Below are 26440 nucleotides of genomic sequence, written 5' to 3' on the forward strand. Positions count from 1 at the left end.
TTCAGTAGCTAATGAAAATTTTAATATTTTTAATTCCATTTAGAAACCACATATTTGTCATATAAAATTTATAAAAACTAATTAATTGAAATTGAAAGAGAAGTTATAACTTTAAGTTATTTTTAAATTCAAATGTTCTCAATTCCTTTAATTGTAATCAAATATTCCTGATCTTGCGCTTTTTCAACTTTATCTACCGTAATTATTGAATCTGGATGAATAGCTTCATGTAACTTTTTTATGGAGTTCTCGGAAAGTTTTGGTGGGAGACCTAAAAAAAGTTAGACAATGTATATGATTTTAAATTTAAATAAAATATTAATTTACCTAAGAGAATACAAGTATTAGCGTAACAAGGAAACAAAAATTCCTTAGTCATTTTACGAATTTGTTTAGCATTGGAAAGTTGAATATTTCCAAAATCCAAAAACATTAGATTGAACTCATCATTTGATTCAATTTTAAAACAAAGTGCACGATACCAGTTGTTATCTGCTTTAAAAAGTGTGAAACAAATTTCACCGGGTCTAAAAATTAAACAAAATATACAATTTGTTTTCTTTAAATCTGTTAAAGAGGACTTACATTGGGTAATATTCTTTTTCAATATTATCTCGATGACAATATTTTCCAATTTTAGGTTGTTGTACGACATTTAATTCTTTGTAATATTCCAGATCGTCTATTGCGGCAGTAAAAATTCCGCTTTTTATATCACTTGTATCTAATATTAGTAATCGAATATTTTCACCAGCTTTCAAAGACACAGTTTTGAGGTCGCTTAATTTATATATTTTGTTTTTACCAGAATCATTCAATGGTAAATTTTTTTTTTCTGGGTTTGAAGTCGATATTACTCCTGGTTTCAATGTTTCGTTTTGTGCAGGTTTTATTTCATTAAAATCATCCTTTTCATCCACTTTTTCATATAATTCTGATATTAGCATCTTATTTAAAGATTTTGTCTTTTCATGGTCCAAAAATAATTCAACTAAATCCTTTTCCCATTCAAAGATAAGAATTTGTCTGTCTTTGTTAAGTTTTTTTAGGGTCTCAATTGCTCTATTTGATTCATGTCCGGTTTTCATCAAATTTAGTATATAAAGGGAAACTTTTCGTGTAATAAGTGGACAAAATTTCACGAAATCTGACGCTTGTCTTATATTATGTGAGCTCACTTGATATAAACATTCGGATTCACTATGCAAAACTTCGTATTTGGAATCATTAATGATTGAAACGATGTTGCCACGAATATATTTCGTTACATGTTCAGGTTTGAATAAAATTGTATCCCCAATATTATATTTTACTTTCGATTGTGGGGCTTCGATAGATTCACCAATTTCATTGAAAATGTTTTCATAATATGAAATTAGTACTTCTAAGCTTAAAGTTAATGTTGAGTAATCTATTATTCTACTGATGTAAACTGTATTACCAGACCTGAACGGATAAGTCTTGAAAAATAAAAATTAACAAAAGTTAATTTTTTCCGTATATAATTTAAAAAGCTCTATTTAAAAAAACTTACATAAGTATCAAATCCCATAAAGTTCTTGTAATTTCCGTCAAAATTCGTTAAAGATACTATACCTAGCTCTGAATTTTCAGCAAATATAGAACATTCTAGTATTTCACAGTTAGATGAACCTCCCTGAAGCTTACAAATTAGAGTAATTGACTCCTCTGCATAAAGCAAAATATCTTTTTTGTTTTTAATTTTGCTGAAATCTATGCAAACAGTTGAACTAGGAATTACTCTGAAATCTTCAGGTAACCTCTTAATATTTTGAACAATTTTAAGTTCACCATCGTCGATAAAAAGAACAAGGTAGTCCTGGTTATGATTACCAACGACTAATCCTCTTCGCCAGTTCTTCGGCTCAAACTCTGCTGCTATATATGAACCTTCTGCAACACTAGTTTCCAAAATACTGTAATAATTTGATTTACTGTCATCATTCAAAATTTTACTTAAGCCCAACAAATTTTTCACATTTTCCTCGTCTTGTGTGATAATACCAAAAGCTTTGTTGCTGTTTATATTAAGTCTATGAAAAGCTTTCATAACAAATTCATCTTTTAAGGTTGATAAAACACTTGTCTTGGTTATATCAAATGACTTTGCCAATTTTCTCACATCACAAGATTTTGTGTTTTCGTAATTTGCAATTTCCATTTTTTCAATGCACATTTCTTCAACCGAAAAAAGATTATTGCTCAAATTCTTTGAAACTTTAATTTTGATCGATTCTCCAATTTTTACTTTTTTTGGGTACTTAATGGCAAAAGCCATTGCTGGGAAATTTTTTACTATAGCGTTAGGTTTTTTACACTTTTTGTATTGGACAAAAAACTCGTTACCATAATCCAATAATCGAACTTTAATTTCGTCAAATGGATTTATTTCTACAATAACTATTGCCCGGTAATATAAATCTTAAAAAGTAAGCGTAAAATAGAAATTAAAATGAAATTCATAATTTGAACTAATACCTTCAAATGGCGCAATTACTAATGATTCATAGCATACATCATCCTTAGAAACATTTTCGAGAAAATTAACATTATGATTCGTTTCAGAAAGAAGTTTCATAGCATCTTTATTCCAATCCTCATCTGACACCCATACCACATTATTTTTATGATCTGCATATTGCACTATGGCATTGAAATAACCATTTGGATATGATCTTAATGTTTTCCAAATTTTTTTAGAACGATGTAACAAACCATTTGTGGCAATGCTTGAATAGGACGATTTTTCGTCAAAAATTGTTTCTTCTGTATTTTCTCTTTGGATTTCTATTGATTTCAGTGAACTTAATGCAATGCTCGTTTCTTTTGCATTTTTATCTACGTTATCCTTGACTTGTTGTTTATTTGAATAAATACCACATTTTTCCATATTTTGTTGATTCTGACTAGCAACAACTTCAGAATTTAACTCAGTCTTCGAAGCTTCAGTTGAAAATTTTTGATTACCATAAGGTAATCGCATTTGCGTTATATTTAAATTAACATTTTGTCGCGATAATCGTTTTTGTGATTCTACTTCGATGCTAGAGATATCCATCAAGGATTTTTTCATGTATGACTTGCTGGTTTTGATCAAAGCCCTACATCTCAAAATGATTTCATGATTAAACATAGTAGAAAGAACTAGATGTAGGTATACATAGGTATGTACTAGATACATAGCATTTAATACTTATTACCAAAGTATAATTGAACATACACTTATAACTGGTGTACCCATATACCTACTTGTATATTTTTGTTTAAATTTTCGAAAAATATTTGTGTATACTTACGGCATTGCTACACAAAAAAATTTATGATTTTGCCAATCAGCAGTTTGGCACTCTGCTGAACAATAGAATTCTCGACATCTCTGACACTGTAACGTTGCTGATCCTCGGCAGAAAGCGCAATTTTCCATTATATTTTAGATGAAATTAAGTTCCGATACAGATGCCCGCAGCCTGATTGGTAATAAGAATAACAAAAACTTTGATTTTATGAATTATGAATTATAAAATAACAGTTATGATAGTGTGCTGCCAGTTCCATAAACTAATAATAGTGCTCCTATTCAAGCAGTAAGCACAAACACAACAATTTTTCCTTATTTCCAATAACAGCTGTTAATTCACAATTCTACGTGTTGAATTTAAATTGTGTTCAGACATCAAATGAAATATAGCACAAATTTTTTTTAATGTTATTTAGACTTTTGTTAAAGTTGATATGAAACATTTTATTTTTTCTAAATTCACATTCTGTCATTCAAATATTCCTAACAGCATTCAAAGCTCAATGCTGATGGGAAAGTTTGTGAAAATCATTTTGTAAAATTTTTAATGTTCTTCTATTGTGAATTAAATATTAATAGTTGTTGCCGGTTAAACGTCATTTTGACATTTCGTTAAGAGCGAAATTTTGTTAAAATTTCTCATTGCAGTGTGCTACTCATAATTAAAAAAAAAATTTAGTGAATCATTAAACTTATAGAAACATAAGCAAAACTGAAAACAATTTGCGAAAATATAATGGCAGATTGGGCAAAAAAAGCCGAAGATCAGGAAATATCTAAGTTAGTTGATAAACTAGATTTGGAAGGAGCAAAGACTGGAACAAGCGATGAAGCGAACAAAGACGTATTCACACCACCTGCTTCTGATGAATCTAAGAAGAAAGGAGAAAAATCTGATAATAATGACTTAAATTCACGTGAAACTGCTACAACATCTGAAGAAACAGCATCAAACGAGGAGGCACAAGATATTGCTACTCCAGCCGAAACAAGTCTTTTGATGAAAATTATTCGTAAGGGTGTAGTTGAGACCAAACTAGATTTAGAAATTCAACGTAAAGATCCTACTTCACCTTTATATTCGGTGAAAAGTTTTGAAGCATTACATTTAAAACCTGAACTATTAAAAGGTGTTTATGCTATGGGCTTTAATGCACCTTCGAAAATCCAAGAAACAGCGTTGCCAACTTTGTTAGCTGACCCTCCACAAAATATGATCGCACAAAGTCAATCTGGTACTGGTAAAACAGCTGCCTTTGTTCTAGCTATGTTAAGCAGAGTTGACACATCTCTTAATTATCCACAAGTAATTTGTCTTTCACCGACATATGAATTAGCAATTCAAACAGGTGAAGTAGCAGCAAAGATGGCTAAATTTTGTCCTGAAATCAAACTTAAATATGCAGTCCGAGGTGAAGATCTGTACCAAGGTTAATTTATTTGAAATATATTTGGTTAACTTTTTAAAATTTGAGTTAGGTACCTACCTACGTAGATATAAATGCTTAGAAAAAGATATACCAGATCTAATAGAATTTTGTTCTTAAACTTTTGTTAACTTTAAGGTAAGATAAACGAGCACATATTAATTGCAACTCCAGGAAAAATAATGGATTGGGGCCTAAAATTCCGCGCATTTGATTTGAAAAAAATTCGTGTTTTTGTCTTAGATGAAGCGGATGTTATGATTGCATCTCAAGGTCATCATGATCAATGTATAAGAATTCACAAACAGCTGTCGAAGCAGTCTTGTCAAATGATGTTTTTCTCAGCTACCTACGAAAAAGATGTTATGGAATTTGCACAGTATATTGTTCCAAATCCAATTATTATTCGACTGAAACGAGAACAAGAGTCGTTAGATAACATAAAACAATATTACGTTAAGTGTAAGAATCAAGAGGAAAAATATCAGGCGATTCAGAATATATATGGCAGTATAACAATTGGTCAAGCTATAATATTGTGTCATACAAGAAAAACAGCTGGCTGGTTGGCCGGTAAAATGTCTTCAGATGGTCATTCCGTTGCGATTTTGTCAGGAGATTTAACAGTTGAACAACGTTTAGCAGTTTTAGATCGTTTCAGAGCAGGCTTGGAAAAAGTGTTAGTGACAACTAATGTCTTTTCAAGGTGTATCGATGCTGAGCAAGTCACCATTGTGGTAAACTTTGATTTACCAATGGATGCTAGAGGTAAAGCAGATTGTGAAACTTATTTGCATCGAATCGGGCGTACTGGACGTTTTGGAAAAATTGGTATAGCTATAAAAAAGTTAGACAATGTATATGATTTTAAATTTAAATAAAATATTAATTTACCTAAGAGAATACAAGTATTAGCGTAACAAGGAAACAAAAATTCCTTAGTCATTTTACGAATTTGTTTAGCATTGGAAAGTTGAATATTTCCAAAATCCAAAAACATTAGATTGAACTCATCATTTGATTCAATTTTAAAACAAAGTCCACGATACCAGTTGTTATCTGCTTTAAAAAGTGTGAAACAAATTCTATGAATGAAAAAGTGTGAAACAAAAATGAAATCACCGGGTCTAAAAATTAAACAAAATATACAATTTGTTTTCTTTAAATCTGTTAAAGAGGACTTACATTGGGTAATATTCTTTTTCAATATCATCTCGATGACAATATTTTCCAATTTTAGGTTGTTGTACGACATTTAATTCTTTGTAATATTCCAGATCGTCTATTGCGGCAGTAAAAATTCCGCTTTTTATATCACTTGTATCTAATATTAGTAATCGAATACTTTCACCAGCTTTCAAAGACACAGTTTTGAGGTCGCTTAATTTATATATTTTGTTTTTACCAGAATCATTCAATGGTAAATTTTTTTTTTCTGGGTTTGAAGTCGATATTACTCCTGGTTTCAATGTTTCGTTTTGTGCAGGTTTTATTTTATTAAAATCATCCTTTTCATCCACTTTTTCATATAATTCTGATATTAGCATCTTATTTAAAGATTTTGTCTTTTCATGGTCCAAAAATAATTCAACTAAATCCTTTTCCCATTCAAAGATAAGAATTTGTCTGTCTTTGTTAAGTTTTTTTAGGGTCTCAATTGCTCTATTTGATTCATGTCCGGTTTTCATCAAATTTAGTATATAAAGGGAAACTTTTCGTGTAATAAGTGGACAAAATTTCACGAAATCTGACGCTTGTCTTATATTATGTGAGCTCACTTGATATAAACATTCGGATTCACTATGCAAAACTTCGTATTTGGAATCATTAATGATTGAAACGATGTTGCCACGAATATATTTCGTTACATGTTCAGGTTTGAATAAAATTGTATCCCCAATATTATATTTTACTTTCGATTGTGGGGCTTCGATAGATTCACCAATTTCATTGAAAATGTTTTCATAATATGAAATTAGTACTTCTAAGCTTAAAGTTAATGTTGAGTAATCTATTATTCTACTGATGTAAACTGTATTACCAGACCTGAACGGATAAGTCTTGAAAAATAAAAATTAACAAAAGTTAATTTTTTCCCTATATAATTTAAAAAGCTCTATTTAAAAAAACTTACATAAGTATCAAATCCCATAAAGTTCTTGTAATTTCCGTCAAAATTCGTTAAAGATACTATACCTAGCTCTGAATTTTCAGCAAATATAGAACATTCTAGTATTTCACAGTTAGATGAACCTCCCTGAAGCTTACAAATTAGAGTAATTGACTCCTCTGCATAAAGCAAAATATCTTTTTTGTTTTTATTTTTGCTGAAATCAATGCAAACAGTTGAACTAGGAATTACTTTGAAATCTTCAGGTAACCTCTTAATATTTTGAACAATTTTAAGTTCACCATCGTCGATAAAAGGAACAAGGTAGTCCTGGTTATGATTACCAACGACTAATCCTCTTCGCCAGTTCTTCGGCTCAAACTTTGCTGCTATATATGAACCTTCTGCAACACTAGTTTCCAAAATACTGTAATAATTTGATTTACTGTCATCATTCAAAATTTTACTTAAGCCCAACAAATTTTTCACATTTTCCTCGTCTTGTGTGATAATACCAAAAGCTTTGCTGCTGTTTATATTAAGTCTATGAAAAGCTTTCATAACAAATTCATCTTTTAAGGTTGATAAAACACTTGTCTTGGTTATATCAAAAGACTTTGCCAATTTTCTCACATCACAAGATTTTGTGTTTTCGTAATTTGCAATTTCCATTTTTTCAATGCACATTTCTTCAACCGAAAAAAGATTATTGCTCAAATTCTTTGAAACTTTAATTTTGATCGATTCTCCAATTTTTACTTTTTTTGGGTACTTAATGGCAAAAGCCATTGCTGGGAAATTTTTTACTATAGCGTTAGGTTTTTTACACTTTTTGTATTGGACAAAAAACTCGTTACCATAATCCAATAATCGAACTTTAATTTCGTCAAATGGATTTATTTCTACAATAACTATTGCCCGGTAATATAAATCTTAAAAAGTAAGCGTAAAATAGAAATTAAAATGAAATTCATAATTTGAACTAATACCTTCAAATGGCGCAATTACTAATGATTCATAGCATACATCCTCCTTAGAAACATTTTCGAGAAAATTAACATTATGATTCGTTTCAGAAAGAAGTTTCATAGCATCTTTATTCCAATCCTCATCTGACACCCATACCACATTATTTTTATGATCTGCATATTGCACTATGGCATTGAAATAACCATTTGGATATGATCTTAATGTTTTCCAAATTTTTTTAGAACGATGTAACAAACCATTTGTGGCAATGCTTGAATAGGACGATTTTTCGTCAAAAATTGTTTCTTCTGTATTTTCTCTTTGGATTTCTATTGATTTCAGTGAACTTAATGCAATGCTCGTTTCTTTTGCATTTTTATCTACGTTATCCTTGACTTGTTGTTTATTTGAATAAATACCACATTTTTCCTTATTTTGTTGATTCTGACTAGCAACAACTTCAGAATTTAACTCAGTCTTCGAAGCTTCAGTTGAAAATTTTTGATTACCATAAGGTAATCGCATTTGCGTTATATTTAAATTAACATTTTGTCGCGATAATCGTTTTTGTGATTCTACTTCGATGCTAGAGATATCCATCAAGGATTTTTTCATGTATGACTTGCTGGTTTTGATCAAAGCCCTACATCTCAAAATGATTTCATGATTAAACATAGTAGAAAGAACTAGATGTAGGTATACATAGGTACACTGACTCAAAAAATTGTCCGTACGGTAATGTTTAAAAAATAAATCAAGCAAAAAGTGTGTGATGCCAAATGTTTACAGTTATTAATTGATATGTATTTTAATCAGTACAAGTAATACTAACTTATTTATAATAATTTTTTTATACATTTAATTCCAATCATAAAATGTAACGGTAATAACACAAAATGGTACAAGTTTTAGCTCAAAATCTCCGTACGCCAATTTTTTTTACAAAAATTCTCATAAAAAAAAATTTTGAATGGCATAATTAGGTGATTCCCCTTTCTGATAGCAACAATAAATATTGTTTGCAAAGTTTTTATTAATATGCGTTTCATTTAAAAACAAATTCGCAAGTAAGCAAACGTAATTAGAAATTTGAAAAAAAAATGTCAACTTCTTATAAAAAAATTCCTATAGAAACTAAAAAATTAATAGTACGGTTATAGAAAGAAGGTAAAAGCTTGTCAGAAATATCAAATTTAATTGGAAGACCCAAATTATCTATGCAATATGTTATAGACAACTACAAAAAAACGAAAAGTTTTGAAATAGTTAGTGGAAGAGGCCGAAAAACGATCTTAACACCCTACTTAAAACGAATAATTAAAAAAAAATTCAAGAAGAACCATTAATTAGCGCTGTAAAAATAGCTACAAAGCTTTCTGTGACGGAAAAAGTTGAAATAAACCCACAAACAATTAGAAATTACCTTCATTCAATAGGGTATAATGCACGTATTGCTCGAAAAAAGCCCTTTATATCAAAACAAAATGCTGCGAAACGTTTAATTTACGCCAAGGAATATGTAAAAAAACCTGATGAGTTTTGGGATAATGTAATAATTATAGATGAATCGAAATTTAATATTTTTGGGTGTGACGAGCGTCGTTTTGTTTGGCGTAAACCTAATACCGAATTTGGCAAAAAAAATTTGAAACCTACGGTTAAACATGGGGGAGGAAATGTTATGGTTTGGGCAGCTATGGGGACAAATGGAGTTGGAAACTTAGAGTTTGTTGACACTACAATGGACAAGTACCTATATTTGGACATTTTGAAAAGAAATTTACGAGAAAGTGCGTCAAAATTGGGAATGGCGAATGATTTTTTATTAGTTCAGGACAATGATCCGAAGCATTCCTCGTTGCTAGTTAAAACCTGCCTGCTTTATAATGTCAAATCGACACTTCCGCATCCTCCCCAATCACCAGATCTGAACGTAATTGAACACCTTTGGGATGTTTTGGGCAAAAAATTATCAGAAAGATCCATTAAAAATAAAAATGACCTTAAGAACGCAATAGTAGAAGAATGGCAAGCAATCTCGCCAGACATTACCAAAAAATTGGTGAAATCCATGAAGAACCGTTTACTTCAAGTTATAAAAGCTAAAGGATACCACACAAGTTATTAACAACTTTGTTTTGAATTATTGTTATCACCGTACGGAGAATTTTTTGAGTTAAATTTTGTACTATTTTGAATTATTTATGTTTTTTTTCGTATTTAATAAAGAATTTAAAAATAAGTTTTTATGAGATAGTTTTGTACATGTTCATTTATTAAAATTAATAAATAATAACATCTAAAAATATTTTGCATTATACGTTTTTTATTCAATATATTTTTTTAATATAACCGTACGGACAATTTTTTGAGTCAGTGTATGTACTAGATGCATAGCATTTAATACTTATTACCAAAGTATAATTGAACATACACTTATAACTGGTGTACCCATATACCTACTTGTATATTTGTGTATACTTACGGCATTGCTACACAAAAAAATTTATGATTTTGCCAATCAGCAGTTTGGCACTCTGCTGAACAATAGAATTCTCGACATCTCTGACACTGTAACGTTGCTGATCCTCGGCAGAAAGCGCAATTTTCCATTATATTTTAGATGAAATTAAGTTCCGATACAGATGCCCGCAGCCTGATTGGTAATAAGAATAACAAAAACTTTGATTTTATGAATTATGAATTATAAAATAACAGTTATGATAGTGTGCTGCCAGTTCCATAAACTAATAATAGTGCTCCTATTCAAGCAGTAAGCACAAACACAACAATTTTTCCTTATTTCCAATAACAGCTGTTAATTCACAATTCTACGTGTTGAATTTAAATTGTGTTCAGACATCAAATGAAATATAGCACAAATTTTTTTTAATGTTATTTAGACTTTTGTTAAAGTTGATATGAAACATTTTATTTTTTCTAAATTCACATTCTGTCATTCAAATATTCCTAACAGCATTCAAAGCTCAATGCTGATGGGAAAGTTTGTGAAAATCATTTTGTAAAATTTTTAATGTTCTTCTATTGTGAATTAAATATTAATAGTTGTTGCCGGTTAAACGTCATTTTGACATTTCGTTAAGAGCGAAATTTTGTTAAAATTTCTCATTGCAGTGTGCTACTCTATCCACTACTAAAGCATAATTAAAAAAAAAAATTTAGTGAATCATTAAATTTATAGAAACATAAGCAAAACTGAAAACAATTTGCGAAAATATAATGGCAGATTGGGCAAAAAAAGCCGAAGATCAGGAAATATCTAAGTTAGTTGATAAACTAGATTTGGAAGGAGCAAAGACTGGAACAAGCGATGAAGCGAACAAAGACGTATTGACACCACCTGCTTCTGATGAATCTAAGAAGAAAGGAGAAAAAACTGATAATAATGACTTAAATTCAAGTGAAACTGCTACAACATCTGAAGAAACAGCATCAAACGAGGAGGCACAAGATATTGCTACTCCAGCCGAAACAAGTCTTTTGATGAAAATTATTCGTAAGGGTTTAGTTGAGACCAAACTAGATTTAGAAATTCAACGTAAAGATCCTACTTCACCTTTATATTCGGTGAAAAGTTTTGAAGCATTACATTTAAAACCTGAACTATTAAAAGGTGTTTATGCTATGGGCTTTAATGCACCTTCGAAAATCCAAGAAACAGCGTTGCCAACTTTGTTAGCTGACCCTCCACAAAATATGATCGCACAAAGTCAATCTGGTACTGGTAAAACAGCTGCCTTTGTTCTAGCTATGTTAAGCAGAGTTGACACATCTCTTAATTATCCACAAGTAATTTGTCTTTCACCGACATATGAATTAGCAATTCAAACAGGTGAAGTAGCAGCAAAGATGGCTAAATTTTGTCCTGAAATCAAACTTAAATATGCAGTCCGAGGTGAAGATCTGAACCAAGGTAAATTTATTTGAAATATATTTGGTTAACTTTTTAAAATTTGAGTTAGGTACCTACCTACGTAGATATAAATGCTTAGAAAAAGATATACCAGATCTAATAGAATTTTGTTCTTAAACTTTTGTTAACTTTAAGGTAAGATAAACGAGCACATATTAATTGGAACTCCAGGAAAAATAATGGATTGGGGCCTTAAATTCCGCGCATTTGATTTGAAAAAAATTCGTGTTTTTGTCTTAGATGAAGCGGATGTTATGATTGCAACTCAAGGTCATCATGATCAATGTATAAGAATTCACAAACAGCTGTCGAAGCAGTCTTGTCAAATGATGTTTTTCTCAGCTACCTACGAAAAAGATGTTATGGAATTTGCACAGTATATTGTTCCAAATCCAATTATTATTCGACTGAAACGAGAACAAGAGTCGTTAGATAACATAAAACAATATTACGTTAAGTGTAAGAATCAAGAGGAAAAATATCAGGCGATTCAGAATATATATGGCGGTATAACAATTGGTCAAGCTATAATATTTTGTCATACAAGAAAAACAGCTGGCTGGTTGGCCGGTAAAATGTCTTCAGATGGTCATTCCGTTGCGATTTTGTCAGGAGATTTAACAGTTGAACAACGTTTAGCAGTTTTAGATCGTTTCAGAGCAGGCTTGGAAAAAGTGTTAGTGACAACTAATGTCTTGTCAAGGGGTATCGATGTTGAGCAAGTCACCATTGTGGTAAACTTTGATTTACCAATGGATGCTAGAGGTAAAGCAGATTGTGAAACTTATTTGCATCGAATCGGGCGTACTGGACGTTTTGGAAAAAGTGGTATAGCTATAAATTTGGTAGATTCTGAAAAATCGATGAAAATATGTCAAGCTATTGAAAATCATTTTAAGAAGAAAATTGCCTTATTAGACGCAGATAATACTGATGAAATCGAAAAAATTGGATCGTAAAATTTTTAAATTTTCAGTGTTAAGTTTCCTTTAGCATATATATTTTAATTTTAAGAAGTTATTAGATCTCATGAAAATTTTTATCATAAATTTTAATAAATTAAGTGAAAATTAATTTCCATGATATTATTTTATATTATCCGTTCGATTATTTGAAACTTTTTTAGATTTTTTTCAAAGGAGTAGCAATAATTTTTACTGTACAATAGAAATAAATTGATAATTAACTTTAAATATCATGAGATTTAAAGCTTCGTTATACAAACGCATACATTTCTTTAAATTAGTTTTCATACTCTATATTAAATCTTTATTAATTTTCCATTTTTTTTATTGTAAAAAGTAAATAATTTGACAATTAATACTTAGTTGTTATAGAGAAAAAATAAATGTTAAGATTCTGTTGTAAATCCATTAAATCAAAACTATATTTTTGGTACTTATAATTCGATAAGCTTAAATTCATATACTTTACCGAATAATATAATAAGAATCAAATAAAGAAGATAAATAGTCTTGCTATGGAAACATTATCATTTATAAAATATACATAAGTATCTACACTAGCTAAGTTAAATGTCCAAACTGTAAGTTCGTTGTTAATATTTTAATTTCGTTTTCATGATATCAATAATGACAACACAATTCAATAAAAACCAATTTATATAAAAAAAATAGTTAAATTTTTGTCTCAAATTAGTTTCATTCCATCATGTATTTTCTGGAATTGTTTAAAATAATAATGTATGTACACTTTGTAAAACACATAAAATTTACAAAAATTGTCAAACTTTTATTTTTTCATCACTTAATCATAATTTTCTCAATAATTTATTCATTCATAATTCTACAAATCACTATCAACATAGGCTTCCATAAAATCAAATAGCACGTCTGTAGCTCTTCGTGGAAATAATCTACTTAAACGGTGTAGATACAAGAAACGATTTGGAATTGCAAATTCTTCAATACCACGTCTTTGTGCTTTAACAATTGCTTCTGCTGCTTCTTCTTGAGTAACTAATCTCATAAAGTTCGGGAATTTAATCTTTGGTCTCTTACATAATCCTGTATCAACCATATATGGATAAATTGTTGTAAATTTAATCTTGAAAAGGTAAAAAGAGTGTTTAATAAACATTCGTTTAACTATAATTTAAGAACATACATTTAAATTTCTTGGATCATGTCTAAGTTCTTCTACTAACGATAACATTAAACCTTTAACTGCAAATTTAGATGCACAGTACGGCACTAAATTTCTCAATCCAAATAAACCAGCACAAGAAGATAATGCAACAATGTGTCCATGGTTATTTGTAATCATATCAGGTAGATATGTTTGAATAAGCTGCAAATAAAATAAGTTTTAAAGTTAATTGTATAATTAAATTCATATATTAAATATTTCATTACCCAAAAGTGTGCCATTACATTAATTTCAAACATTTTTCGAATTTCACCATCTGTATGTTGTAATAGGGAATGACATGGCATGATTCCGGCATTATTCACTAAAATTGATACAGTTCCAACTTCATTTTTTATTTTTTCAGCAACTTGAATAATATCATCCCGTTTCAAGACATCGCATCTTGAAAAACGATTAAATTTAAATAGATAGTCATAGTATAAAATTTATTATTCTTTTTTGGTTAATAAATTTATTTTAATATTAAATCCATTTGGTATTTTTTATCAGATTTTACAATCATTGATAATGTGTACATTTTCGAAAATAATAATACTTACACATAATGATGAGCATTTCCACCACGACTTTGAATTTCTTTAACAGTCTCTTTATTTAATTTCTCATTGATGTCTAAACAAACAACAGTAGCTCCCAGACTAGCATATTTCAAAGCAGTTTGTTTTCCTATACCATGAGCTGCTCCAGTAATCTTAACCGTTGAATAAAATAAAATAATTATTCCTGAATATTTTCAAAAGTTTCAATAAATTACCAGAACTATTTCACCTTTAACATCTTCTTCTCTTGGAAAAATCATAAAGAATATATGTTCCAAAATATAATAAAAAAATTTCAAATGAATTAAAATATATTCTAAGATTGTTAACAAGACATTGTAAATCTGATGCGATGAGCTTGATCCATCACCATTTGTTGAATAAGATCTAAAAAGAAAAAGGAAAACATAAAAAGAATCTTATGAAAGAATCTTTTGTACCAAAACAAAATTAATCTCAATTGGATGGTCGTAATTTTACATTTATTATTTAGCATAGTTTCTTCGAAATCTTTGCTTTTCAGGCTAAATTCTTAACATTTCAGGATAGGTTATCAAAAAAATATTTTTTTTATTTTATTTTTATTCAATTTTTTTTTATGGTTATTCAAAATGAAAAATATGTACGTTATTATATATTAAATGTATATATGTATATAAACTTTCTGTCTTATCATACCACTTTTTCAAAATATCTTTCAAGTGTTCATGTATATAACGAATAAAAAATAGAATTAAATAGTATTGATTTCAATATTTGATATTACGATTTCTTTTTATAAAACATGATAAAAGTCTAAGGATTAAAGTTCATTAAATATTTTTCAGCTGTGAATCAATCTTTTAATGAATATTTACTTAATTAAAGTTTAAATTTTATAAAATTTTCTATTTTAAGATTATTGTATTTCATTATCAGTACCAATATCACAATTATTAGATTAAATTTCACATTAAAATAGAGAAATACATTATTATTACTATGGCAAAATAATCATATACAGTAATATTATGTACAAGATAATGTTAATTGCACTCACTAGCAGTTCAAATCTGCTAATCTACTATATATTAATCGTAGATGATTATACATAGGTTTCTATTATTTTTAATTTACTAACATCCAAAAAATTTTTCATTTTTCCATAGAAACGAAAAATTGGTACTTAAATTTCCTACATTTTAACGAAAATTAATTTAGTATATGAAAATCTTTTTTTGCGGTTTGCTTTGTAGATATTTATAGATTGGATATAGTGAATACTAGAATTAAAAAAATGGAAAGAAACTACTTAAAATACTGTATAATCTAGAAGGGATTGAACGTTCTCCATAAAGTATATAGGAAAAATTAAAGAAAAGATCTAAAGTTAAAGATTTTTTCATATAAAATACTTTTAAAATAAAATTCTATTTAACCTCAACATCACGAAGGAATTGAAGCACTTTTAAATAAATAAAAATCAAAAAATAATTATAATTTTTTGAATTTATAGATTTTATTTAGACCTTTAGTAGGTTTTAAGGAACAAATGTTTAATGACTTAAATTCAAACTCAAGAAACTGGACAAAATTCTATAAAAGAGATTTAAAGTTTCAAAAAATTTTGTAGGAAAAATATCGTGTTAGACAAAACTAAAAAAATAAAAAAAAAAAAAGAGAAAAATTTGATTTTTTCTAAAATTAGAACGCTTTGTATTCCGAAACTTTATAAAATACTAAGTCAAGAAACATACTGCTTTCAAGTTCTTTCCCTTTTAAAAAGTATTTTTTTAAAGAATCTGTATTTTTTATTGAAAGAAAGTTATTAGCGAAAAAACTTATCTTAAAATCCCTGTAACTCGGAAACTATTTTCATATGCGTGTAGTTTACAGTCCCTGATGTATTCAATAATTATTTAAACATGATAAAAACTTGAATGAAGCAATGCACCATTATTTTTTATTTTTCAATTACCATGTTTTACCAATACATATTATTATTGGATTTATTTCTAGGAAATGAATCACATTTAAAATTTATTCTTCTGATTTAATAATATCTTTTATTACGTGTAATTAAAAAGTGTAAACATATTTATTTTTACTTTTAATAAAAAAAAAATTTATATCGTTTTTTTTAAACTAGTTTTAAAGAACTTTTAGTACAGTTTTTTTTATAATTTGAATTTCTGCTAAATTCTGTATACCAACATACAAACTTAATATTTTATGAAGAAAATTTGTAAAGAAAAAAAATAAAAGGAGAAAATAAAAGTTTGACCCTTGACTTTGAAAACTTGAAATAATTTTGATAGTAATTATAATACTGAAAGTAATTCTATATTATTTTTTTACAAAAATTATGCGTACAACCTATATAAAATAATTTCATCTTAAATTTAATAATAATTCTGTCATAATAAATTGTGCAATAATTTTTCATAATCAATTTTCTAATACCTAAACATATTAATCAAGTTATTATAAGCATGCAATAATTTTTAAAGAATATGCGCATTTCATTATTTATTAATTAAAAGGCATAATATTAATAAATAATAATTTATAATCGATAAACTTTACTGTTTGAAAATTATTGCATTTATTGCAGGTATTTATTGTTAATATTCCATGCAGAATTAAAGTCTACTTTTTATATGATAATTATTGTAATTACAGATACGACATTTAGACATGTACAAAGTACAGACGTACAAAACCGTTATATCAAAAGGAATATTGTATTGTCATATCCATTGTAAAATAACAAGTTTTCATACTAGAGCTAAAACGTAATTTTTTATTCTTATAGAACTTGTTGAATCTATAATTTTATACCAATTATAACAGTTTTTTTTTAATTCATTTAATAAGAGTGATTTTTTATTATTTAATGATAAATTTTAGTGATTTATTATGCGTGATTGTTTAATGTCGAATATTTCTAATATGACTTAGGAAAATTTTCGTCCTAAAACTAATATACTGCTCGTTAAAATTAATATACGTACAATACACCATGCTCATAAGTCATAATATTTCGAATAATTTTGTGATAGAGGTGTGATAAATATTTTTATACACTTGTACCAAAGATTTTATTAAAATTGCACTAAAAAAGACCAAAAATGATATTGATTTAATTAAAATTTATGAGATTTTGAATTTTAAAAAGTGTAAATATATTTTATAAAAACTGAAGTTAAAAGCTCCTTGAAACTAAAATAAACAATTCAAATATCCCATATACTGACTTCGTGAAATCATCTCTGGGATTGAATTTTTTACAGTTAGTCGATTTGTCACTACAGTTTCGAAAATAATTTTTCGAAATTCTTCAAAAAAATTTTGCAAAATTTACGACAATTTACTAAATTTTACACATTTGTTTTTTAATGTTTTCATTAAAATTTTGCGCAAAAATTTTTTTTATTCTAAATGTGATAAAAGACTTCATTTTTTAAAGTTAAAAAGGCACCCATTTTATTCAAAACATTTTTTCGAATTCAATTCTGTTCCATATTTTTCACAATATTCTATACATTTATAAATCTACTATTGCACAATATAAAATATTCACTTACACAGATTTTTCGGAATTCGTCATCCTTTTAATTTAAAATTTTCCAAAAAAAATTTTTATGGGATATTGTTTCAAAGATGTATGTATATATCCGAATAATTAAAAAAAAAGACGAATTACCGTATATATGTATGATAAAGTAATGATGTTAAGCCGGTAAAATTCTTAAAGCGACTGAAAATAATTGAAATCAACTAATTATACTCGCACAGAACACATATACGAAAAAAACCAATTATTAAACAAGAAATTTAATTGTTTTTGAATCTCCAGTAAAAATAAAAATTATCTTTATTAGCTATATAGTACAACAATATTCCTTGACAAAAGTGAATGTGTATAAACAAAACGCTCTGTACATAAAATATTCTAAATTTTTATATACTTATGTATATGTATGTAGATAAACTTATATGTACCGTAAGTAAATATTTTTTTTTTAATAATATTTTTTATTCATTTTATTTATTATGAATTTCAAAAAATTTTGAATGAAACACTAACACATTCTTATTATTTTGTATAAAAGTCACGTACACACAAATATTTATTCATTATATACACTTATATAATATTATTTTAAATAGTTCTTATTTCTTAGAGTATGAAAAATCAAAAAAAAAAAACAAAAAAAATAAAAAATAATCAGTTTTTGAAAAATAAAATTACTCCAACAAATACATACAAATACGCGTACATAACGGTGCGTTAAAATAGCTGATAAAAAATAATAACGAAAAATACAAAAAAAAAAAATTTTCTTTTGTTTCCACAATTTCATGTAATTATGTGCTCATAATTTTCAATAATAATAATACAGAGGGCGCCGCCGATGCTTTACTTGTTCTTGACTTGGTTTTTTATTTTATATGTATGTATGTATGTATATAATTTATTTCTAATATTATTATTTATCGCTTTATCACAATTATGTAAAAAAAAATTTTCGTAATCAGAATTAAAATATTAATTTTTTTTTTTTAAAATGATAAAACACAAAAACCGAACAAAATAAATCGATTGCAATTAAAAAAAAAAAAAAGTGTTTTTACATACAAGCAATTTAAATACAAAACCGATTCACTTTTTGTTCTATTTTTGCATAGATCTAAATTGTATAAAAAAAAAAGAATAGAACTGTCCTAGATCGCGACAGAAAATGAAAAGTTTTTCTAAATGATTTTCTAAAAGAAAATGGAGAAGAAAAAAATAAACTTACATACAAGTATGTTTGTAAACATGTTTTCATAATATACAAATATACAAAAGGAGACAATATGCAGAAAATAATAAAAATTGTTTAAATAAAATTTAAAGAGATTTGAGAGTGTATACAAGCGGTTGATCGTTCTATCATTATTAGTGTTATAGAAGCTTTGCAATAAAAAGCTTTATTTCCGTATATAGATAATCTAATTACGTACAATACTAATACGATAGTTAAAAAAAATTAAAAACAAACAATTTAAAAACATTTCTAATCATAAAACAAAATAACAAAATAAAATTGTTTTTTTTTCAAATAAAATTACAATTACTAATTTTCTTACTACATCTATTCTTTTAAATAAACACTCTCTCTATATACTTGCATGCAAGTGCGTTGTATGTGAAAAATAACAGATGTCAATTTGAAAATTATATGTTTTTTTTTTAATTGGGTAATCGAATTTATTAGCTTATACATATTTATATTTGTACGTAGATACACATTAAATACATAATTGAATACATAAATACGATAAATATGGTGATTCAGGCATGCTATATTAATTTTTTTATTCTCAAAACAAAATTTTTTGAGTGTCGCTTATCTTTATAAATTTATTACTTTGACAATCCGATTAATTATTTAATTATACTTTTGATAATCGTGAATTTTTACAATAACTTGTATAATTTTTTTTTAATTTTAACAATTTATTGTTATTTTAAAAAATATATATATATATTTTAAAATATATATATTTATAGCATATTTTTAGGAGTGGAGCATTTTGCCGAATTTTCAAATATTTACCAGAATTAAAATTAATTTATACATTTAAATACAAATTCTAAAATTGTTTTCAAAAATTTTTGGTCTTAATGCTAAATCACAGCTATACAGTCACAATTATAAATACAATTTAAGGAAATCTAAAAAAAAAGTATAATTTAAGAAAAATTTAAGATTTTGTGGATTAAATTCTTAACATATTTGACCAAATTGTGTTAGTAGTATAAGTAAAAAATTTTAAATAAGGAAGAAAGACAATATTATCTTGCCATCAAGTTGTAGATCAAGTAGCTTATAATAATCTTTATTTCAAATGACATGAACTTGAAATCATATTTCATTGTTTTAAGTGAAAAAATGCAGTTTTCGTTTATTATTTATAGAGTGTAGGGCTCCCTTCAATGCTTAAACAAAAGCAAAAATTAAATTCTAAACCATTTTAGAAAGTATGTTGTTATGTTTCTTCTAAAACACAAAATGACCATGCTCTTTATATACACTTTTAACACTCTGAAATTGATAAAAAAAATTTTCATATCATTCAAAAAAAACAATTATTTATTTTTAGACATTTTTTATCTTTCACTTTTCTTTCTTTTTTTATAGTATTGCTTGAAAAATGTTTGAAATTCGTGTAATTTTATCAAGAATCAACAAATTTTAAATTTTTTTTATCAAATGTTTTAAAAAACAAAAAAAAAACTTATTAGTCATTATAAAATATTTGTTAAAAATTCATAATTAGAATTGATAATTATATAATTATTAATTAAAATGAGCAATGAAATTATTAAAAGAATAAAGAAACAAAATATTTTGCAAGATGACATATTTTCGGGTACAAGATTAGAATTTCTATCAGTAGTCATTTAAAATTTATAAGTGCATTCCAAAATATAATATTCAATATAGGGTTAAAATCCACTTTTTAATCCTTACTGCCGTCACAAGTTTAATGTCGTATATCATCAATTTGACTGATACAAATGAATTCATTATTTATAATTTCTTATAATTATGAATATTTTACAGTTTGGTAATTATTTATTTAGTATATAAGTATTTTTAAAATTTTTTTAATTAATCAATTTTTTTAATTAATAATAAAAATTTAATTAATTACAATGCTTTCAACAAAAAAAAAATTTCTATTGAAATAATTATTAAACTGTAATTTTCTATATTTATTGTATTTCATTGATGCCATCATAAATAATTAACAGATAATATTTAAAATATTATAGAAATTGCAGGAAAAAAGTAATTGCCTTTAATTTTTTAATTAATTAATTACTTTATAATTGTATGAATAAAATTAAATGTGTAAACAAAATGTGTAAACATTATTTGTTTGTACTTTTTTTGTATGACATACATGTTACTGAATGAACTCTCAAAGCAGCTATATCGCCCAAATGCCCACCGATCAACAGTAAATTTATTATTGAATTATAATGTCAATAGTTGGAATTGAAGAGGTAAGTGGACAATGGGGTTAACTTACATTTGCATTGTGACACATTTTTTCATTAACAAATTGAAAAACTATTAATTTTTTTTTAATTTATGTGTCCTATGAAAATTGTCAATCTCGCCTTCTTTTAAGTTTCTACCTATAAGAGTAATTACAGTTGAAATTACAGTTGATAAGAAATTTAATCATGTTCTATCCGAAAAACTCGATTTTCGTCAAAATGTTAGTTAACCCCTTTGTCCACTTACATCTTCAATTGAAACTTAGAAGTTGAATAGGAAAATTATTACACTACAAATAACTACTTTAACAAAATTAAACCCAAAGGGTATTGATTTAAGTAACTTTCAAAATAAACCATTTAAATGTGGTTAAAATATTTTTAAATAACTTATCATATTTTATTTCTTAATGCAACATACATACAGAATATATGAACATATAGCGGTAGAATCGTTTTAAATTTAAATAATTTAATAATTTAATCTTTGTTATATAATTCTACTATAGCATAATTTTGACATCATAAATGATAAAAATCAAAATAATTATTGAAGCATATTTTATACTTAAATGAACTACGCATAACGCCGGATCGAATAAAAATTTTCGATTTCAAATTGTAATTCAATGATATTTCTTTAATATATCAATTTACCTGTACACAAATATTACACTTTGTATATATACGCATAGATGTACTTGAAATACTTTAGCAATTTTATATAATAGTTAATTATTTTAAACCTATCATTATCGCATATACTAGTTTTTAATTTTATTTTTCATTGATTTATTCTTGTATATAAAATAATATTTCTACTTTATGCATAAGTACATACATACATCGCATATATTATAAAAAAATCTTTAATATCACTCTAAATTTTAAATAATTTGACGTTCTCATATATGTAGATCAAACACGTATAAAATTTCATTATTAAATTACTTTAATTTGAATAGTACGTACATATGTACGTACATACTATTCATATGTAAATAAAGACATTAAAAGTAAGTTCAAGTTAAACCGGCCTCTATATAAGAGTTTTAAAAGGTAATAAAAAGTACTTATAATGTATTTGGTAACACAATAGTATTTTTTAAATTTTCCAAACTATAATGCAAAAATAGAAATTAATACAGTGATAATAATAATAAAAAAGTATAATAATGATAATAAAAAATACACTTTTGATTAAAAAATATCGCATTCTAACATTGACATTGAATGAATGTCAGAAATATAAACTTGAAAAATTTATAAAATAAAATAAGATCACCACATAATCTTTTATCTGCATTGTAATCATATCAATTATCAGAATAAATATTTATTTTATAAGTACAAGTACCTGGCTAGAATATATGCTTATATTTTACAAAAGTACTTCTCTAGAGCTTAGGAATTTTTTTTGTAAGCTTTTTTTTTTAAATATATTGGGGTTACCATATTATGTCTACATTTTTTGTTATTTATACTGTAGTATACGAGCTTTATATTTTTAGGTGGATTTTTGAATTGTTTTAACGTCTGCACTAGATCGAAAGCTCTGTACTTTTAAGTGTAAAAATGGATCCAAAGCGATTAACGGAAACGGCGGACGATTTCCTTTGTTAACACAGAATAACAACAGAATCGCCAAATAAACGATTTAGTAATTTGCATATTACATTGTCGTATACATAAGAAAATGAAAAAAAATGCGCCAGCCGTCAATTAGATTCATGGCAATCGGTTGAATTCGTTTATCCTGAGCAGTTCCATTTATATTTATGTATGTGTTAGTGTACTCGTATTCTATATGAATTTTGTCTTTTCGCCGCGGGAAATCTATCTTGTTGTATTTTCACTTTAAAATTTGATAAATAGATGAACATTTTAAAGAATGAATGAAATGTTTACTGACAACTAAGTTCTTTTTGGCCAAAATGTCAAGAACAATAAATTTTGATCAAAACGTCATAAAAATAAAATCATGCTGATATTAAGCTATCGAATTTGAAATATTAGGTGAAAACATTTATCAAGGAGCAAATGGAACTCTTTTTTTTTTTTCAAAAATCAACATTGGTAAGCTTACAAATAAATATAAAATTTTCTTAATCTATTTCTTCTACATATAATATAAAGTGAAAGAGCAAAAAATAATCAAAGTCTTTATTGAATTTGATAATCTTGCTTTAATTCAAATATATAAGTAACTAAACTTATACTATTTGTATATACACATGTAATGTTATCACTATACAATATATATGTATATATATATATATATACAATAATATTGTTATTAAATAAACCTGATTAAATAAACATAAAAAATTGTTTTTTTTTTGTTAAAATTAAAAAAAAATAATTTTTTTCGTAATGATAATGTAATACGATTTCAAAAATATTAAAGGGCAATGAACTTTACGTCTACTCAAGTACAATTACTACTGATTACTACTGATATGTGTGTAGGTAAATATTTGATCTTTAATTTTGTTATAATAATAATTTTTTATACGTAGTAAATAAAGGACATGGCAAATTTTATTATGATTTACTTTTTTTTTTTAGAATTGTAATGAAATAAGAAAAAGTCGTCACTTTTTTAAATTCACCATCGCAGTCTATAAGGTAAGGTTAAGAGAAGAATATATAATTGGTACAGTTCAGAAATAAAGATCAAAATACCAAAGGCTTATAAAAACAGTTCGAATGTAAATAAAATTTAAAACTGTACTGACGTGCATGCTATATAGATTGTACTAACCGGAATTGAAGCGACAAACTCCCGTTTTGTTGTGCTAATAAATGAAAATTTACTTCAAGTATAAAAATTCATTATTCGCGTAATGTTTTAAAAGAGATAAGCACATTGTCTGCAACATAAAATAATTTTTATTTATTTTTAATAAACAAAATTAAAAATAAAACATGATTGAATTAAAATTTGTACACATATACATACATACATCCATAATCTGTTGTCTGACTTGTGTACTATAATTCCATTAAAGTAAACAGGTCTTATTGAAATTTTGAATCTAGTTTACAAAAAACTTTACTTAATTTTGAATTTTTTATGTGCATTTTTTGTTATAATAATTTGTACCGGTCATAATATAACATATAATTCTCCTACAACCCTTTTTACGATCGGATACTGGTTTCTTGATTGAATTTATAACAAAATTTTTATAACAGATTTCATTCGATCACAAATTTCTTAAAATAAATTGTAAGAGTATAAAGAGAAACAAGAAAATAATGTACACTTTAAGGTCACGTCATATGTGTACATACGTCACAACATTCTGCAGTGTACCCTAATAAAACAGTTTTGTTTCCGTTTTATTTATTTAATAATCAATAAATTTAATTCTTAACGATGATCTTTAAATATTTCGAATTGTACATGAAAATAGTTTTAATAAAAATTTTTATTTAAAACCTGATTTGCCGGTAATTTAAAACCTCTTGTTTTATATTATTATAGGTGTTTAATATTATTAATGCATCAAGTATTTTTTACCTTTGAAATTGAAAATTAATATAAATGTGTCTATACTTGCATGAATGCAAAATTCAAGGTCAACTTTTATTTTTTCTCTCCTGCTCTTCTCATTATAGTGTCTAGTTTAAAATATCAGTGTGATTTTTTTATTATTATTTTTATTGTACAATAAAATAAATAAATATCAAAATTATTTATTTATTTTATTTTATAAATTTTCATAGTGAATCCTTAATTAAACAAATAAATTTAATTTATCTACATCTATTAATTGATATGAAATATTATATAAGTGAAATGAAAATATTAAAATTTATGCGAATTAATTAGTTACAAAGTTTCAATACTCGTGATAAACTTTATGAAATGTACTTGATTGATTTCGACATTAATTATAATTTGATATAAATTATGCGTATATGAAGTCATTATGATGAATGCATTAGTCTTAAATCAAAAAGATTTAATTCAAGAGACAACATTCAACACTAGCTCTTCTCGTTGAATTGTAGAGAACGAAAATAATTTAATAAGGCATGTATGACTCATATAATTTTTGATTTATTAATGTTGCTTTACTGTTGCAGTACAGTAATGTAAAAGTTTTATTATTCAATAATGCTACTTGTGAATAGTGCCATGTGCATAATATTTCCACACGTGTAATTAAATTCAATGTAATTTTTAATATCTTGTCATTTATTATTAAGCAAACATCATCTAGCTGAAATGTATATTTGTACATTATTTATTTTTAATTAAAATAATATAAAATATTGCATATTAATTAATTATCATGTACATAAACTTTTGGTGTATGGGGGACTTTTATAAATAAATTTTATAATATTTTTTCAAATATCTCAAAAATTTATTCATCAGGGTTCGAAAATTATGTAATATCAGCTAGATCAGAGGACTTCTTCACCAGATGTAGCCACAATTATAAAGAGTAATTTTTAAACATATTCCTTAAACAAGTATGAGTAAGTAACAGGGTTTTGGTTTTCATTAAATTGTCTTAGAATAAAACTATATTAAATACACGAAAAGTAATATCTTAATTGTAAAACTTATCTCAAATTTCAATTTAAGTCTTTAATTTCAATAACAAAATAATTTAAAACACATGGTAACAATATATACACAAATTTTCCCAGACAATAATTTGCATATTAAATAATACGTTCATTTCATACAACATAAACAATAATTAAATTCTAATCAAACAAATAAATCATTATTATAATTAAATTATTCAACTATTACTATATTGTTAAGTAATTATAAAATATTGCAATATAATATCAAAGGTCTTTTTAAAATGAAATTAATTAAATTCACGCTCCCTATATATTGATGAAAATACTCATACCTTACAATTAATCATTTCAAAAAGATTAATTTAATAAAAATAATTGAT

General features: G+C 26.2%; 4 protein-coding genes across 6 annotated transcripts; 2 read left to right on the forward strand and 2 right to left on the reverse strand.

Moving 5' to 3' along the window:
- Window positions 1-10470, reverse strand: LOC129605362 (uncharacterized). Of its 2 annotated transcripts, none has more exons than XM_055515071.1 (6): window positions 10311-10470; window positions 7846-8468; window positions 6881-7788; window positions 5932-6806; window positions 328-527; window positions 1-271 (listed from the first exon to the last, which is right to left on the reverse strand). In XM_055515071.1, exons 1-6 carry the CDS (start codon window positions 10436-10438, stop codon window positions 129-131), a joined length of 2877 nt encoding a protein of 958 aa, XP_055371046.1. In that variant the 5' UTR covers window positions 10439-10470; the 3' UTR covers window positions 1-128. The 2 variants fall into 2 exon arrangements, with proteins under 2 accessions (XP_055371046.1, XP_055371045.1); XM_055515070.1 differs by lacking the exons at window positions 5932-6806; window positions 6881-7788; window positions 7846-8468; window positions 10311-10470 and adding exons at window positions 586-1460; window positions 1535-2442; window positions 2500-3122; window positions 3318-3479.
- On the forward strand, window positions 3942-5714 carry LOC129605363 (DEAD-box helicase Dbp80-like). Of its 2 annotated transcripts, none has more exons than XM_055515074.1 (2): window positions 3942-4731; window positions 4885-5714. In XM_055515074.1, exons 1-2 carry the CDS (start codon window positions 4056-4058, stop codon window positions 5625-5627), a joined length of 1419 nt encoding a protein of 472 aa, XP_055371049.1. In that variant the 5' UTR covers window positions 3942-4055; the 3' UTR covers window positions 5628-5714. The 2 variants fall into 2 exon arrangements, with proteins under 2 accessions (XP_055371049.1, XP_055371047.1); XM_055515072.1 differs by having other exon boundaries at window positions 3942-4749; window positions 4885-5708.
- Window positions 10471-10950: 480 nt separating the features above from the next.
- On the forward strand, window positions 10951-13359 carry LOC129605342 (DEAD-box helicase Dbp80-like). The gene is made up of 2 exons (XM_055515038.1): window positions 10951-11759; window positions 11895-13359. Exons 1-2 carry the CDS (start codon window positions 11066-11068, stop codon window positions 12716-12718), a joined length of 1518 nt encoding a protein of 505 aa, XP_055371013.1. The 5' UTR covers window positions 10951-11065; the 3' UTR covers window positions 12719-13359.
- Window positions 13360-13490: 131 nt separating this feature from the next.
- LOC129605345 (short-chain dehydrogenase/reductase family 16C member 6) lies at window positions 13491-18201 on the reverse strand. The gene is made up of 6 exons (XM_055515039.1): window positions 18037-18201; window positions 14686-14857; window positions 14471-14622; window positions 14135-14312; window positions 13887-14069; window positions 13491-13826 (listed from the first exon to the last, which is right to left on the reverse strand). Exons 1-6 carry the CDS (start codon window positions 18057-18059, stop codon window positions 13566-13568), a joined length of 969 nt encoding a protein of 322 aa, XP_055371014.1. The 5' UTR covers window positions 18060-18201; the 3' UTR covers window positions 13491-13565.
- Between the last annotated feature and the right edge of the window lie 8239 nt (window positions 18202-26440).

Source organism: Condylostylus longicornis, unplaced genomic scaffold, assembly GCF_029603195.1.
Source record: "Condylostylus longicornis isolate FDR11 unplaced genomic scaffold, ASM2960319v2 ptg000013l, whole genome shotgun sequence".
Lineage (NCBI taxonomy): Eukaryota > Metazoa > Arthropoda > Insecta > Diptera > Dolichopodidae > Condylostylus > Condylostylus longicornis.